The sequence below is a fragment of the Triticum aestivum genome, chromosome 4B (genome assembly GCF_018294505.1).
Source record: "Triticum aestivum cultivar Chinese Spring chromosome 4B, IWGSC CS RefSeq v2.1, whole genome shotgun sequence".
NCBI classification, from domain to species: Eukaryota; Viridiplantae; Streptophyta; class Magnoliopsida; order Poales; family Poaceae; genus Triticum; species Triticum aestivum.
In genome coordinates, this window is record NC_057804.1 from 98833816 (window position 1) to 98852185 (window position 18370).

General features: G+C 49.3%; 1 protein-coding gene across 2 annotated transcripts; it reads right to left on the bottom strand.

Moving 5' to 3' along the window:
• Window positions 1–13320: 13320 nt before the first annotated feature.
• LOC123091265 (probable alkaline/neutral invertase F) lies at window positions 13321–18070 on the bottom strand. Of its 2 annotated transcripts, none has more exons than XM_044512725.1 (5): window positions 17801–18070; window positions 16354–16763; window positions 15337–15768; window positions 14159–14717; window positions 13321–13804 (listed from the first exon to the last, which is right to left on the bottom strand). In XM_044512725.1, exons 2-5 carry the CDS (start codon window positions 16723–16725, stop codon window positions 13509–13511), a joined length of 1659 nt encoding a protein of 552 aa, XP_044368660.1. In that variant the 5' UTR covers window positions 16726–16763; window positions 17801–18070; the 3' UTR covers window positions 13321–13508. The 2 variants fall into 2 exon arrangements, with proteins under 2 accessions (XP_044368660.1, XP_044368661.1); XM_044512726.1 differs by lacking the exon at window positions 17801–18070 and adding an exon at window positions 17060–17078.
• Window positions 18071–18370: the final 300 nt, after the last annotated feature.

Sequence of the window (18370 nt, forward strand, 5' to 3'; positions counted from 1 at the left end):
TGCTTTGATATCTTCGAGCCTGCTGTTGATAAAATGCAGAACGGGATTTTGCCACATCGCGCTCCTCCTCTAAAGCGTCCAAACTGTCTTGCCGATCTAACTCGGCTTCTCTTTCCTCGTACATGCACACGCGAGGTGAGTCATGAATTATATCGCAGGGCAGAACTGCCTCTGCGCCGTACACCATAATAAATGGTGTGAATCCGGTAGTTCGGTTTGGCGTGGTCTGCAGCCCCCAGAGTACGGAGTCGAGCTCCTCTACCCAGTGCGTGTTAGATTCCTTGAGGGACCGCACTAGTCTGGGTTTGATGCCGCTCATGATTAGACCGTTTGCTCGCTCGACTTGACCGTTAGTTTGAGGGTGATAGACTGAAGCATAGTCGAGCTTGATGCCCATGTTTTTGCACCAGAGTTTAACCTCGTCGGTCGTGAAATTCGTGCCGTTATCAGTGATGATGCTATGGGGGACGCCGAAACGGTTTACTACCCCGGATATGAAGTCTATCACAGGTCCGGATTCTGCCGTTTTAACCGGCTTGGCTTCAATCCATTTGTTGAATTTGTCCACCATGACCAATAAGTATTTGCGCTTGTGTTTTCCCCCTTTAAGGGGGCCAACCATGTCAAGCCCCCAGACCGTGAACGGCCAGATGATGGGTATAGTTTTGAGGGCGGTGGGTGGCATGTGGCTCTGATTAGCAAAGAGCTGGCAACCGACGCATCGTCGGACTAATTCCTGAGCATCTGCCCAGGCTGTTGGCCAATAAAATCCTGTACGGAAGGCCTTGCCTACAAGGGCCCGGGCTGCGGCGTGGTGCCCGTCAAGTCCGGCGTGAATTTCAGCCAGGAGATTTTGCCCCTCCTCTTCGGAGATACACCTTTGAAGGACTCCGGTTGTGCTTTTCTTATAAAGTTCTCCCTCATGGACCTTGTAGGCTTTAGATCGCCGAACTATGCAGCGGGCCTCGTTTTGGTCTTCGGGAAGTTCCTGCCTAATTAAGTAGGCTAGGAATGGTTCCGTCCATGGGGCAATTATTGCCATTATTTTGTGGGCTGAAGGTGTTATTTCATTGGCTGAGTCGCCGATCGTGTCAGAATTGTCTGAGTTAGGTGATGCAGCTGGCTCCGGATTGTTATTTCCGGACTCCTCTTCCCATAATACGGATGGCTTAAATAGCCGTTCCAGGAAGATTTTGGAGGGACGGCGTCACGTTTTGCGCCGATGCGTGCTAACACGTCTGCTGCCTGGTTACTATCCTGGGCTACATGATGGAATTCGAGTCCTTTGAACCGAGCTGGCATTTTTAGGACGGCGTTGCGGTAGGCTACCATTTTCGGATCTTTGGCGTCAAAGTATCCATTTACTTGGGATATTGCGAGGTTTGAATCCCCGCGCACCTCTAGGCGTTGAATGCCCATGGAGATTGCCATCTGGAGGCCGTGTAGAAGGGCCTCGTATTCGACTGCGTTGTTGGAGTCCATGTACATTATTTGAAGTACGTATTGGACTGTGTCTCCAGTTGGGGACGTCAAGACGACACCAGCCCCCAAGCCAGCCAACATTTTGGATCCGTCGAAATGCATGATCCAATTGGAGTACGTGTCGTACTCTTTAGGGAGTTCGGCTTTGGTCCATTCGGCGACGAAGTCAGCCATGACTTGCGACTTTATAGCTCGCCGAGGTTTGTAGGTTATGTCAAATGGTAAGATCTCAATGGCCCATTTTGCAATCCTGCCCGTTGCGTCGCGATTGTTTATAATATCGTTGAGAGGTACTTCGGAGGCCACCGTTATGGAACACTCTTGAAAGTAGTGTCGCAGCTTCCGGTATGACATGAACACCGCATACGCTATCTTTTGATAATGTGGGTACCGGGACTTGCATGGAGTTAAGACAGTGGATACGTAGTACACTGGTTTTTGAAGAGGGAATCTGTGCCCTTCAGTTTCTCGTTCAACGACGAGTACCGCGCTGACAACTTGATGTGTTGCTGCGATATATAATAACATAGGTTCGCCCAGGTTGGGCGCGGCCAGGACCAGATTTGTTGCCAGTATGGCCTTGATTTCTTCGAGTCCGGTCGTGGCGGCATCCGTCCATTCGAAGTGTTCGGTGCGCCGGAGGAGGCGATAGAGGGGCAGAGCCTTTTCTCCCAAACGGGAGATGAAGCGGCTTAGAGCCGCTACGCACCCAATTAGTTTTTGTATTTGCTTGAGGTCTTTTGGGGTATCCAATTGTGACAGAGCTCGGATCTTGGCTGGGTTTGCTTCAATTCCTCTACCGGATACAATGAAGCCCAAAAGCTTTCCGGCTGGTACTCCGAAGACACACTTTTCCGGGTTGAGCTTAATGTCATATGCTCGGAGGTTGTCAAATGTCACCCTCAAGTCGTCTACTAGAGTTTCGATGTGTTTGGTCTTGACGACCACATCGTCTACGTATGCCTCTACTGTTTTGCCTATCAGGGTAGCCAGACATGTCTGAATCATGCGCTGATATGTTGCGTCGGCGTTTTTGAGTCCGAAGGGCATTGTGTTGAAGCAGAATGGCCCATATGGAGTAATGAATGCCGTTGCGGCCTAGTCTTTTTCCACCATCTTGATTTGATGGCATCCGGAGTATGCATCGAGGAAGCACAATGAATCGTGCCCTGTGGTAGCATCGATGATTTGGTCGATGCGAGGGAGAGGGAAAGGGTCCTTTGGACAGGCCTTGTTAAGGTCTTTGAAATCGACGCAGAGGCGCCAGGATTTGTCCTTTTTTGGTACCATTACCAGGTTGGCTAGCCAGTCCGGATGTTTGATATCTCTGATGAATCCGGCTTCTAAGAGTTTGGCTAGCTCCTCTCCCATTGCCTGTCGTTTAGGTTCGAAAAATCGCCGAAGAGCTTGTTTGACTGGCTTGAATCCTTTTAGGATATTTAGGCTGTGCTCTGCTAGCCTGCGTGGGATTCCTGGCATGTCTGAAGGGTGCCAGGCAAAAATGTCCCGATTTGCCCGAAGGAATTCTCGTAGTGCGGCTTCTACATCAGGATTTAACTGTGCCCCAATGGATGCCGTTTTTGTGGGGTCCGTTGGATGGACCTGAAATTTGACTATTTCATCTGCTGGTTTGAAAGAGGTGGACTTGGACCTCTTATCGAGTATCACATCGTCCCTATCCACCATGGAGCGCAGCGCAGTTAATTCCTCTGCCGCTAGGGCTTCGGATAATGCCTCTAGGGCCAGTGCGGTTGTCTTATTTTCAGCGCGGAGTGTTGTATCTGGATCACTGGCGAGAGTGATTATTCCATTGGGTCCGGGCATTTTGAGCTTCATGTACCCGTAATGGGGTATAGCCTGGAAGATTGTGAATGCCTCTCGCCCTAACAAAGCGTGATATCCGCTGCCGAATGGGGCCACTTAGAACGTGACCTCTTCGGACCTGTAATTGTCCGGCGAGCCGAACACTACATCTAGTGTGATTTTTCCTGTGCAGTGTACTTCTCGACTAGGGATTATCCCCCTGAAGGTTGTGCTGCTTCGCTCAATGCGGCTCCAGTCAATTTCCATTTTTTGAAGGGTTTCCTCGTAGATGAGGTTTAATCCGCTGCCGCCATCCATGAGTACCTTGGTAAGATGAAAGACGTCCACTATCGGACTGAGGACCAATGCGGCTGGTGGTCTAGCTGTTCGGAATTTAGGTTCGTCGCTGGCATTGAAGGTGATAGCTGTGTCGCTCCATGGATTTGTTGTTGCTACTTCGTAGACTTCGGCAAGACTGCGGATTGTTCGTTTCCACATGTTATTTGATGCGAAAGTCTTGAAGACTGTTAATACCGTACTGGTGCTGCTGGGCTGGTTGCCCGGGGCTAAAAAGCCTTCGCCACTTTTGGCCACCTGCTGTAGTATCCAACATGCTCGAAGGCTATGTGTTGGAGTGGCTCCCTCCGTACTGTGGATTTTGCAGGGTCCGTTGAGCCATCCTTCCAGTACGGTTCCGTACCCTTTATGGGGTTTTTGCTTTTTGGTTTTTAACCCAGGTGCTTGAGTATGACGTACCCTTTTATTTCGGACTGGGGTTGTATTCGGGGCGGATTGTCCCAAAACCTAGTTTCGGTTTTCCAGGCACTTTCCATCGCGCAGTATTTTTGTACAATGGTCGTTAGGTCGGCGAAGCGTGTAACTTCGCGACGACTGATGGTGTTTATGATTCCCTTGTCCGTGCAATTGTTGCAGAAGATTGAAATCGTGCTTTCTTCATGGCAGTCCTTTATCCTGTCCATAACCAGGGGGAATCTGGCCCAGTAATGATGTACTGTTTCATCGGCTCTTGCCGTATTTGAGACAGATCGCTTATGTTTGGGTGGGCGGGCGGAATCAAGTTCGGAACCCCGTCCAATCTGAGGCTCAAAGGCCACGAAGCTTCTGGATTCGGAAGCTTGGTTTGTTGGACGCTTTCCCACAAATCTGGTCCGATGCCTGACTTTAGGTTCAGTATTTGATTAGCGTCCGTACCTCCGCGGGAATCCGGCATGGAGGGATCGGGAATCCGTACATAGTTGGTTTTTATCATAGAAGAAGAGTCACCGCATTGTTCCTCTACCACGACAACGTGGTGGGTAACCTGAGGAGAGTTGATTTATCTCAGATCAGTTTTAAGCCCAATCTGATCGTAGTCGGTAGTGACTTCCAGGGCGGCGATGCGATCCAAGAGCTTGTTTACGGAGGAGAGCTCAATCGGATCTAGCTGCTCGGCGAATTCCGAGCTGACGTGAAGATCGCTTTTAATGACTTGAGAGGTCATTGTCGGAGCGGTGGCCGAACAGGCGGTCATAAGAAAACCGCGTAGCCGGATAGTCTGGCCAGCGGCCAAAGCTCCCTTGATGACGGTGCCGTCTTTAAAGACGGGAAAAGGCATCCTTCCTGATTGTGACGGCATAGAGGAACTCTCAATGAAAGCACCAATGTCGGTATCAAAACCGGCGGATCTCGGGTAGGGGGTCCCGAACTGTGCGTCTAGGCGGATGGTAACAGGAGACAAGGGACACGATGTTTTACCCAAGTTCGGGCCCTCTTGATGGAGGTAAAACCCTACGTCCTGCTTGATTAATATTGATGATGTGTGTTACAAGAGTAGATCTACCACGAGATCAAAGAGGCTAAACCCTAGAAGCTAGCCTATGGTATGATTGTTGCTCGTCCTATGGACTAAAGCCATCCGGTTTATATAGACACCGGAGAGGGCTAGGGTTACACAAAGTCGGTTACAATGGTAGGAGATCTACATATCCGTATCGCCAAGCTTGCCTTCCACGCCAAGGAAAGTCCCATCCGGACACGGGACGAAGTCTTCAATCTTGTATCTTCATAGTCTTGGTGTCCGGTCGATGATGATAGTTCGGCTATCCGGACACCCCCTAGTCTGGGAGTCCCTCACTCACCAATTGCCTTTCTCTTCTGCACAGCGGACCGCCGAAGATGCTCTTTGACGGGTTTTATCTTGGGATCAACACGCAAATGGTGCTCAGCCAGTCCCCTGGGTACACCCGGCATTTCAGAAGGTTTCCATGCGAAGATGTCCCAGTTCTCACGGAGGAACTAGATGGGCGCTTCTTCCTATTTGCTGTTGAGTGTTGTTGAGATATGAGTCAGTGCAGCATTGGGATCAGTCGGGTGAATATGAATCGGTTTCGTTTCACCGGACGACCGAAATGCAGAATTTGTGGCAGGTCTCTTAGTTCGGAGTAAATCGCTCGGATCTGCATTCTTCTGATATTCCTAGAATTCAACTGCTGCCATTTGCGCATCGGCAATTTTCGAACCCTTCTGGAAGCATTCCTCCGCCTTTTGCCGATTGCCAGTAACCGTGATCACACCTCTGGGACCAGGCATCTTCATCTTGAGGTACACGTAACATGGTCGAGCCATAAAACGTGCATAGGCAGGCCTACCTAGAATGGCATGATAAGCACTTTGGAAATCCCCAACTTCAAATGTCAACTTTTCCTTACGGTAATTCTTGGAATCACTGAAAACCACGTCAAGGGCGATCTGGTCGAGTGATTCGGCTTTCTTTCCAGGGATAACGCTATGGAAACTCATATTGCTCTTGCTAAGCTTGGATATCGGAGTGCCCATCCCCTTTAAGGTTTCAGCATAAAGGATATTCAGGCTTCTACCACCATCCATTAGCACTTTGGTCAGTCGAGTGCCTTCCACCACTGGGTCGACCACCAACGCATGCCTCCCAGGGGTGGCTATACGCACAGGGTGATCGGACTGATCGAACGTGATGGCTGTTTGGGACCACTTCAGGTATGTAGTCGACGTTGCCGGGGCGACCATATTCACTTCTTTGTTGATAACTTTCAATTGACTCTTGCTCTCAACATCAGCAAAAATCATCAGGGTGGAATTGACTTTGGGATAACCATCATCTTCCTCTTCATCCTCGTCTCTGTCCGACTCTTTTCCCTTTTCATTGGGTTGATTCCCTCGGAACTGCTGAATCAGGAGTCAACATTGTCGAGTGGTGTGTTTAGGATAAATCAGATTACCCTCTTCATCCTTCTTCGTGTGAATGTGGCACGGCAAATCCAACACATCATTTCCTGCTTGGTCCTTCACCTTCTTAGGGTTCCAGGGTCCCTTAGGTTTTCCTTTAAACTTTCCTTGAGCTACTGCCGCAATTTCGCCGGGTGCCGCGGGCTCGGCCTTTTTTTGTTTCCGATTGCTTCCGATGGTGTCCTAGCCGACTAGTGCCGTTTCCGCTATGGAGTCGATCCTCTTCTTCTCCGTTCGCGTACCTGGTGGCTACCTCCATCATCCGAGTCAGAGTCATATCCCCAGTCCGGCCGAACTTCAGGACCAGTTCTCGGTACTTAACGCCTTCCTTGAAGGCACACACTGCTTGATGTTCAGATACATTCTCCACTGTGTGATGCAAAGTGGTCCACCTCTGGATGAAATCCCTCAGAGTCTCACTCGGTTTTTGCACGCAATGCTGCAATTCTGTCAACCCTGCTGGCCGCTTGCAAGTGCCCTCGAAAGTTCTGACGAACACTCGAGCAAGTTCTTCCCAACTGTATATACTGTTCGGGGCCAATTGAGTCAACCATGCTTTGGCTGATCCTTCCAACATCAGAGGGAGATGCTTCATTGCCACTTCATCATTCCCACCACCAATCTGCACAGCCACTCGGTAGTCTTCAAGCCAAGTTTCAGGCTTGGAATCCCCAGTGAACTTGCTGACTCCAGTCGCCAACCTGAAGTTGGGGGGAATCACTACGGCCCTGATGGCTCTGCTAAAACACTCTGAGCCTGAAACATGAACCTTGTTGCCAGTCGGGCGATCTCTGCCAAGGTCTTCTCTCTGCGCTCTGTTCCGGTCGACTAACCCCTGAACGAGAATAGATCTTGCATCAAAGCCTGGCTCTCTTGGGTCGACTGCTGCTCTACGTTCGCCGCTGTGAAGGCGTCTGTCATCGTACTACCGAGGCGCATATGATGTACTCCTCGAGGGAGGCGTGGGCACTCGACGACGGTTGTCGCTGTCGAGTCGGTGATCGTACTGCCCACGGCCCTCACGCCGCAAGGGTGATCTTGGACTGTGGGCCGACTGGACAGTATCTGCCACCACAGATCTGCTATGAATCCTATCCCTCGACTGAGACACCGCTGTGTTCAGCTCTCCTGCTGCGTAGAGCAAGGCCCGGATCTGCATCAAACCTCGGCCAGCCTCTGACTGGGAAGGTTGAATTGACTCTGCTATTCCGGCTGCAGCTGTGAGATTTTGAATCGGAGTGCGGTATACCTTAGGTGGAGGTGGGAAAAGCTGTAGTCGACTGGACTTGTGAATCCGTTCCCGAGAACGCTCCTCAAGAGAGCGCTGGAGGTTTTCCAGTCGAGTGTGCTCAGCCAAATTAGCCAAACGTACCGCTTCCAAGGCTCGAGCCTCGGGAGTTTCTCCAACGACGGGTGTGTGGAGTGCATCCATGTTGCGGCGACAAAGTTCTTCTCTCTGTTGTGACGAGAGGGGTTCGGGACGGTACTCCTCGTGGACGCGCGACGGATCGCCGTCCCCGTCCTCGTCGTCTTCACGACGGAAACCAGGTGAACTATGTGGTCCGTCGACCATCAAGACTTCAGCCGCAGGATCGCTGCTATCGCACTCGAATGCGGTCTCGATGGAGCCAGTCGACAGATCGAACAAGCCGTAGAGAGTTTCATCGGGCTCGATTGCCGCGACTTGATGGGTGGCCGAATGTCGAGCCACCGCGTGTTTTACCCACCGCTGGAGCCACGACCGACCGGATCGCTTGCGGCGGCGAACAGCGGAGGGAGACGACATCATTGGAGCCGACTGATACTGAGTCGACGGCTGCCGAAGAAGGACGTCGTGAATGCACGCGCGGAAGTGCGCGCCCCTCGGACGGGGAGCGCCTCGACATCAAGGGGAGCTTCTTGAAGCCAAGCAGAGTTGTCGGCAACAAAAACGAGTGCGCCGAGATGGATCTCGCGCCCCTTAGCCGAACCTCCACCGAAAACCACAATGATGGGGATCAGAAAAATTGCAACTTCACCAACAAGTTGCTAAGACACCTGCCCCAAGGTGGGGGCCAACTATCGTGGTTCTAAGACTGACAGTGGAAAGGGGGTAGGTATGGAGAGGCAAGATCTCAGCTATGGTGAAGGTGTACACACGAGATTTATGAGTTCAGTCCCTTCTCGGAGGAAGTAATAGCCCTACCTCTCGGTTCCCGGAGGCGGTCGATTGGATTATATGTGTGTGTGATGTTTACAAAGGATGCGCACCCTTGTCCCAGAGGAGGGGGTGGCTTATATAGAGTGCGCCAGGTCCCCAGCCATCCTCCATTACAAGGGGCTTAATGTACATAATGTAGGGGCATTACTGATAACGCCAATCTTAAGTGATATTAATGACCTTAAAGACTACGGAGTGAACGTCCGACCGTTGCAATGTTGAGTGGCTCCTGATCTTCGGTAGGTCGAGTGATTCCTTGTATGGTCGAGTGACCACAAGTAAGAGGGATATCCGAGTGATACGATTAGTCGAGTGGATTGCACTCGACACCTTTGACTGGGAATCCTTCGTTGCTCCTTGGGCTTCTTATCTTCTAGGGTAGTGACCTTGGATAGGACGTATAGGTCAGGCCTATGACCCTATCCCAGGTCTGTACACTCATCAGTGGAGTCGCAGGGAGATGGTCGAAAGATGGCGGCGCAGGCTGTTCGGGCGCCGGCGGGGACAGAGATGCTTCAAATCGGGCGACGGGGGCCAAGCGGCTTCAATTCGGGCGATTACGAGAAGCGGGGCAGCGGGAAAGCGGCGGATTCGGCAGCGGCGGGGGTGGGGAGGCCGGATCGGGCGGCGGCGGAGTCTGGTGGGCGGGCGGGAGGCAGGGCAGTCGCACAGTGGGAGGGTGGAATGAAAGTGAACTGGGGCCCGATCTTTCGATGAGAGAGAGATAACTACGATTTTGGGTGGGACTTGACCCTCATGATCCGGCTACTAACCGTACAGGGAGAACCGTACACGACTAATATCCACGACAATCGCTGAACCAACTCCACGGTGTTATCGACCGAGCCAACGGCGCGATCGACCTTTCCACGAAGGATTTTTCCTGCAAGCAAATTGAAGAACATGCAAAAAAATAATAGCCAAGCAATCTGAAATTGCGAATATGCTAGATGAATAAATCTCACAAGTTAGGATTCCGATAGATGTCTTACGGTCGCACTAGCCGCTACGAGCGAAGACAAATAAAAATAGCAATAATTCTCTCTCTCAAAAAAATAGCAATAACTAAACTTCTCTAAACAAAACCCGAGTCTAAACCCTAACCTAGATTACCTATTTATTAACCGTTGTTGTCACCGCCTTTAATGTATCGTGGAAAGCCTCGACAACGTGACGCGTGCGGAGGCCCATCTTGAATTGAAAACTCCAAGTAGCACCTGTGTTGTTGTACGGCTGCCACACATGGGCCTACGGTCCACTTCTTTTAATTGTAATTAGCATGCATGCTACTCCCCGTGGTTGACTCATGGTGAAGCAAATATTCCTTTGTACTGCTGCTTCTACTAGCTGCTACGTCTTTTGTCTGTGCATAATTCTTGCTGGTACATTCTTCAAATTCTTTGTTCCTGAGTAGAAAATTACAGCATGAAGGCAATATCGTATTCTTGTTAACTGAATTATATTTACTAAGGAACAAAAGTACCTGGCCATTTATTTGTCTTATATGTGCTCTAGTCATAGGTCCAGACGCAACTGTGTCGGTGATGTTTCTTGTATCATATGAAGTATATGTACTTATAGTAGCTATGTCCACATCACAGTGGCAGTTGAGTTTTGTGCGGCGCGGCTGCATTTTACATATGTGGCAGCCAAGTGATGTATATTTGCATCACTTGGTGATGTAAAATTTAAGAAAAAGTTTGCATCTACGTCATTTGTTGCAGGAACCTTTTTTAGCCCGAGTGATGTATATTCGTTTTTTTAGAATGATATGGGTTATTTTTACATCTGTATGAGATGCTTTGAGAGGATTGAAACGAATTCATATGCAACACAATACAATGTAATCTACTTCTACATGAAATTCAAAAACGATTTCTTTTACCTTCTCGTCGAACATCTAGTGTGCAAGGAGGAGGATTCCGGTCAGCTGCTCATTAGGGCTGACCGGCTGAGGTGGTCGCCGCACCGGCTAGGAATGGCCTCCGGGTGGCCAGCTCGTTGACGTCAGGGAGCTCGGCGGTGCGGCAAAAGCCGGCGCTGTCCAGGAGCTCGGAACTCGGAAGTAGCAGCGGCTCGGCACGGTCTTGGTGGTCGCTGGTCAGAAGAGGCGCTGCGGTGACCACGGTTCGACCATTCCGGCCAGCACGAACGACTGCCAGCACGGAATTCGTCGCGATTCGTGCTGGACTATCGAACGGTAAACAGAACGGTCGCTCCGGACGTCTAAATAAAGAGCGTTGTTCGGCTTAAAAAAAAGTTAAAATAAAACGCAAGTTTCAGTTGGCTTAGCCTTCTCCCAAAATCCTCCTTCTATTCATTTATAAACATTACTGAATAAATAAATAAAGAGCGTTGTTCGACCAAAAAAAGGTAAAATGAAACGCAAGTTCCAGTTGGCTCAGCCTTAGACAGTCCCTGAAACTTGAGTCTGTCTTGACACTGATGGCTACTAGCCTGGATCTGGATGAAGGACGAGCAAGTCTGACTACTGCTCGTGTACGTACGTGGTGACCTCGCTGGGAAGGAAGGCATGGCCATGAAACGTGTTCAGGGAGGCCAAGCCATCGGTGTCGTCCACCTCCTCCTCGTCGTGGAAGGCACGCCCTGACATGTTCCTCGTCTCTTCTTTGGAGTAGCGGGACACTGACCGCACCGCTCTGCGCCTCGTGTCGACCTCGACCAGCCACACCGTGTCGTCTCCCCCGGCTTCGACACCAGCGTGGCGTCCCTCGCTCACCATGAAGCAGAGGGCGTCGGGGTCGACCATGCTCACGACGGGGTACTCCGGCGGGACACGCGGCAGGTGCTCGTAGCTGGAGAAGGCCCAGAGCTCGGCGGCACGGAACTCGCCGTCCTTCTCCCACTCCATGCTGCCGTCCCGCGCCTTGCCCAGCGTCCAGATGGTGACGGTGAAGACGAAGAGCAGGCCGCGGTCGACGCTGACGAACTTCACCGTGTCGCCGGCGGTGACGGAGACGCTCCGGGACGCCTCGGGGCACTCCTGGCCGTGGTCGGGCTTCGCCCAAGGGGTGTCGACGGGCAGCGGCACGTACGTGAGCACGGAGCCGCCGTCGGCGAACACGCGGCCGACCAGCATACCACGGTAGTAGTCGACCCAGCACAGGAACCGGCCGCCGACGGGTACGACGGCGTCGGTCTCCCAGCACTGCAGCGTCAGGTCCTTCCCCTTGCCGTCGCGGACATTCACGCGCTTCAACTCCCACTTGTCGGTCTCCGACGGCCCCGGGCCCGGCGAGAGCAGCACGCAGAGGTCGAACGCCACCGGCGTGCCGTCGCCGCCAGCCGTGCGGAGCTCGGCCACGGCGAACGTGCCCTGGCCGCGGCGGCGCAGGATGCCGATGGCCTTCCTGGTGAGCGCGGACCGGGGAAGCAGCGACAGAGACGGCGGCCGGGCGCCCCTCGCCTTGTAGAGGAAGTAATCGATGCTGCGGGGGGAAACGGTGAGCTGGAGGAGAACGGAGTCCTCGTGCGCAGCGACGACGCGGGGGTACGCGAAAGATGAGTCCTCCTTGCTCGGTCCAAACGGCCAACGGAGGTAGAGGCGGGAGGTCGCCGGCGGCGCGTCGAACCGGAACGACACACTGATGACCGTGCCGGTGGAGGTGCGGGACGACGCCACGGTGGCCGCGTCGGCGTCGGCCTGGTCCTCGCGGTGGCCGAGCCGATCGAGCAGCACCCAGCGAGGGCGGGGCACGACGGCCCTGAGATTATCCAAGGTTTTGTTGGGTTGGGCCTCCATGGCTGCCTTGGCTTTTTTCCGATCGCAATTTGCCCCCTTTTTCTTTTCGTGAGCTCATCACAAGGTTCCATTATAATTACACCTGGACTCTTAGGCTGAATTGGGCCCGGACTCTACCTCTGATTTGTACTCTGGTTCAAAACTACTCTGCCTTTTATGGTTGAGCAAGCCGACTTATAAGTTATATATATATAAAAAAAACAAGCCGACTTACGAAGTGCTCCTTCACATTAACCGACTTGACGAAATGTACTTGTTGTTTATGATGATGCAGCCTTAATACCTCAGTCCAGATTGCGTGCATGCATGTTTTCAGCATGTGGTCTGCAATTTGATGTCCCTTCAATCAATCAATCAATCAAGTAAACCAAAACAAACTTTCTTCAGAAATATATCAGACATCTAACCGTACCGCCTTAACGCGGTGACCCAGAAGACCAGAACACGTGCGTGTTTTCGACTTGCGGTCAAGGGAACACTTCAAGGAATTACACTTAAAAAAAAAAGTAAAGCGTGCCCTTGTTTTATTGCAACAGTCAAAGCTGGAATATTTGCATCATTAATCTCGTTTGATCTTTTCTTGCAAAAAAGGTTCATGTATCTATTAAAATTATCATCAAGGTCTCGTCTCAAATCAAACATAATAAAAATTACGTCGAGGTCTCATCTTGATTGATTTAGAAACCTTGTTCAAATGATTTTGTGTCGGATACTTGGTTAAAACGAGTTTTTCGTCATGATTGTGTGCTAAAGCTTATAAACTATCCAAGGTGTCATTTCACAAAAGAAAAAAAATTATCCATGGTGTCACTGGTACAAAATAAACATATTATTCCGAAACTGAGTTTTGATAAAAGGAAAAGGTAGTGCGACCTCTAGGTGCATCTACGGTATACACTTCTGTCCAAACTGACAGAGTACAATTACAACCAACTGTGGACTCCTTTTTCTTGAACCCTTGGCAAGTAAATTCTTTTTCTCAAGAAACCCAGCCTTTCTTCAAGCATTCCATGACGCCGACCGCCTCATTGTCGGCTTCACAGGCCGGTCCTCCTCCATGGAGATCATCATGAGCGTTGATGGGTCCTCAAGCATCATCCTCGCGACTAGGTAGCCAGCGATGGACCATGTCTGAAACTTCCTGGCCTGCTTGCCGACGAACTTCCCCAGCTTGCCGTCGTAGTACTCGGGCCAGCCGTCCTTGAGGAGCCTTGCCTCGGAGAGCTCGATGGCACGCTTCGCCATTTGTGGCCGCCCAGTCTTGATGCAGGCTGCTGTCAGCAGCCATAGAAGAACTGCAGATGAAACATGTGAGAATGTTAGAATACATAGGATTTCCAGGCATCCAAAGAGATCAGAACTTTCCCCAAGCAATCAGAAGTAGCAGATCAAATCAAGGGTCCCCAGAGATTCAAAATCATTTTTTTTCGAACAATATTATGCTACCGTTTGTAGCTGTAACATTACAGCTAAAAAGATGTTACAAACAGGACATGGTAAACTTCCGAATGAAGTTTATTCTAACCATTTATTACTGGTTTATAATAAAAAATAGTTTTACTTCAGATAATAACTGTTTTGCAAAAGAAGATTTGGCAGCAATGAATGCTCACTAAAATAATCCTAGACACTAGCATAGAGTAAATTACCTGGCCATGATCCTCCATTATGATAACTCCACCGGGTATTCTTGGGGTCGCAGCCAGTAATTATTCTCCATTCATGGTTCTCAAGTGCAGGATATACTATCTTCAGAGGCACCTCACCCACTAGCTCATCCCACCTCTCGTCGATCAGATCCATTATTGCCGATGACTGCTCCGGAGTAGCTAGAGATGATATAATGGCAATACAATTTCCAAGAGCAAACCACCTGAAGTCCATCATAGCAGGGCTGACGTTGCCAAGGAAGTAGCCCCCCTTACATGGCATGAAATCAAACACCCATTCAGGGATTGAATCCGGAATGACATTGAATTTGTTCACAGCGGTGTGGGAGTACTCTTCTGTTTTGTATCTATATATGTTATTTAGCTGTGGAAAATCAAGCCAGAAGTAATTTCTCATGTGGAAGGTTAATGCATGCAGTCGTTGCCCTATCTTCTCGATGAAGTCCTTCCCTTCACCATCCGGCTTAAGCAATTGGAGGGCACATCTTAATGCCATGTAGAAGAGAGCTTGGATCTCAATAGGATAACCATATATACCCTGAAAATATTTATTAAATTTAAAGCATTACAATCATGTAACAAGGATATTCAGCTCCAACTGAAATTGTAACTCGAGAGTCGAACAAAGAACAGGGAAACTTTAGGATTACATTTCAGAATAGAGATTGCCTCAAGCATTACTTTAACTCAAAAGTCAAACAAGCAGCACGAAAGACTTTAGGATTGTATTTCAGAATACAGATCATTTTCTCAAGTGTTATCTTTTCTTCTGCTAAAACTAATCATACTTCCTACTTAAAGGAAGATGTATCTTCCATGCCCTACCACACATAAATAAATTAACACATAGTATATTATCTTTATATGTGTCCCTCTTGGATAGTCTTGGTAAATTAATGGTCACATACCAAAATAATAAAAAAACCCAATATTTAAAATCTGTAACAAATTAATAATATGCAATACCAACAAGTCAAAGTGCGTTGCTATCTGTAGGTGTCCCTTTTATTAAAGTTTACTGTTAAGAAAAAATATTTCTTTTTAGCTGTACATGAAAACACAGAACCAGTCCTGTTCCTGTTGCCACCTCAATTAAATTGTGCCCTTTTAAGTATATAGTTCTGAATTTAAAGCAAATAAAGGTGAAATGCATGTACCATTCGACGGTCAATCATTGAGCAACCATCAGTGCAGAGCAGAGTTGGGAAAGTATCGAATCCCTCAGATAAGCAAAGACTCAGTATAAGCCGCATGCACTTCTGACAATCAGGTGATTCTGACAAACTAGCATCTCCAGTATACTTTGTATATGCCCGGAGGAGAATAATCCACCAAAATCCAGAGTCCACTGGTGCCACCCTGCCAATTGCGCTCTCACCAAAATCTGCAACTAATGTTTCAGTGTTCCTGTTTACATTCCGGTCCACCTTGAAACTTGCAGGCATTGCTCCTGCTCCAAGCTTGAAGCGGTCTACCATTTTTTCTGAGCTTTGCAAGTGGAGAGTTCTCAAGAGGAAGTTCTTCACTATTTCAGGCTCGTTGTTCATTAGGAAAGCCAATGCACTAGGAACAAAATCCCGCACAAAAACCTGCCAATGTAAGGATAAAATTAACAACAGTACAACATCAGATATTAATCATTTTATAAAAACTGCACAAGAACGATTAATGTGAGGCAAGCAGAGTACCCGAAGCCATAGTGGATAGGAAAATTAAATTACGATGGGAAATTGCGTCAATTGTTTTCAGATAATACAGGACACAAGTGAACACTTTGTATATCATCAGTTTATAATTGAGAGTATCCTCAACAGGCCATATAATAAATGTAGTGTCTCATTGTTACTCCCTCCATTTTTAAACTTGGTTAAGTTTGACCAACTCTAGAAAAACATGCGAGGGTCTACAACACCACATATACATAGTTCAAAAATATATTTTATAAAGAATATCATCAGAGTAATTTGGTGTTCCAGATGTTAATATATGTTCCCATATAGTTGGTCAGACTTAAATAAGTTTGACTTAGACAAACCTAGAACTAAAATTATTTTGGAACAGAGAGAGTACTAGGCAACTGGACAAATTTTACTACTAATTTAGATATGCCTAAATATCAGAACCCACAAAATAAAGGATAACCTGTTTTCAGATATGAGAGCGATGGATTTTACCTGATCATAATTGAGCACCTCCTCAGATGCATGATCTACCGCAGCAACGGTACCCACAGGTTGGCCACGAAAATGCACTACAGATTTCCTGAGTGCCTCCCATGCCTCATTCACAAGGGGGTGTGGTCCACTTGGCTCACCGAAGTGTGCGCCCGTTGAGAATGGTGACTCGAAACCGGTGCGGAATGCAGGCGAATTCGCCACACTATCAAAGCCGTCATTATGCCGATGTGAGAGGTCACTCCATGACTGTTCATCAAATGACCTCTTACGCTCCAGTGTGAACCTTGGCTTGTCAATTAGTAACCGTGAGAGATCAAGATTAATCTCTGCCTCTGAGGCAATGGAGACATGCGATGACACTCTCTTCATTATACCCTGCTTTGGTCAACTATTATTCGGATGAGCTCCTACAAGGAAAATAAAATATGAGTTGAGGTTCAAACACATGCCATTGTGAGGATGGTTAAGGTGCAGAGAGTTAGTCCATTGCAGTACAAAAGATGTTAAATTATCATAGAAAGGTGAAAGCCAGTTCACAAACGGATCTACAGCGCATAAACCCTTTCTTCTCATAGAAAAAAGTGGACTAATAATACTGGCAAAAATTACACAAAGCAACTAAACTAGAGTACTAGTCAAGCAATGTATACTATTGGCAGGAATCAGTGCTCCAACGATTAAGGGGATGCGTATCTATACATACTGGCCAGCGGAAATCAAGGATCGGTGCTACTAGTGCATAGAGAGGTACGCAGCAGCATAGTTATTATAAACTACGGAACGGCACCAACAGCCACAAGACTTCGATGAAATCAGAGCCTGCACAGGGCAGCGCTGACGCAACCAACCAACCAGGGCGACCGACAGAGCCAACCACAATGCCGGATCTGAATCTAGAGGGGCGAAGAGCTCATAACCTTCTTTCACTTTAGAAAATAAATGATGGCCCCGTCAGCTGGAAAGCTCAATAACATGTAAAAAATAAATTCTGTCACCGTCCCTCCATGGCAACGACAGGTGCGATTTGGAAAGCTCAGTAATTGCTGAGAAATACATCCCCCCTCGCATAAGTCATAATCCAGTATAGTATTTCCGTGACTAGGAAGGCTGTATCATTTCAGGAAAGTTGAACGGATTTTGCTCTACTACGGCGGAGAGCAGAGCGGAATCGACGCGGACAGCCAGCTCCAGCGACTCATCAGCTGTCTGCTCCAACGAGCCTCCAACGACGGCTCACTGCCGATTTCGTGCGGCATCTCTAAAACCGAAAGCCAGCCCACTGGGGCGGCGAGCCAGATCCAAGGCAGGACGGAAACGGCAGTCAACCACATCGATCAAACTCCTACCGAACCAGATCCGTGCACCAGAGCAGCACGGAACCGATCGCGGGGGCAGAGGCCAAGGAAGATCAGAGCCGGGGAATCGGCGAGAGAGAAGGACGCACCTTGCGGGGGGTCGTCGCCGCGCCGGACCGGGCAGGCGGCGGAGGAGGCGGCGGGGGAGTGGGGGTGTAGTGCGCGGGCGCGGGGAGGAGGCGGCATGTTGAGCCGGAGGCGGGTGTATTTATAGGGGCGCGCGCCAAATGGGCGTCTTCCTTCCTCGTTGCTGCCGGTGTTCGAAAATCTCCCCCTCGGCTGCGGCCGATCATACTCCTGCCTTGTTGCTTCGCCTTTTGTCTTCTCCTTCCTTTTAAAAAACCATTTCTGCGTTGCAAATGGAATGTTGTGTGTTTTCTTCTGGATTTGTTTCCGGGTGGTGACGCATGGCGCGCGTGGCGGGTGAAGAGGATTTTCGACGGGGTGAAAACATTAGGAATGTGATGCGTACATTTGGATATCCATGTGAGATGTGCATGCCAAAGGATGGGAATGTCGTGTGCTCGGACGCAAAGGATTGTTGATATGCTTACCAAAAATGAGTTGCCCTGTACGATGAGATGCAAGGAGACTAATATCCGTAATGCAACGGACCCCACGAAATCTCCTGGTACAGCACATGTTTTCAGATTTTGTTC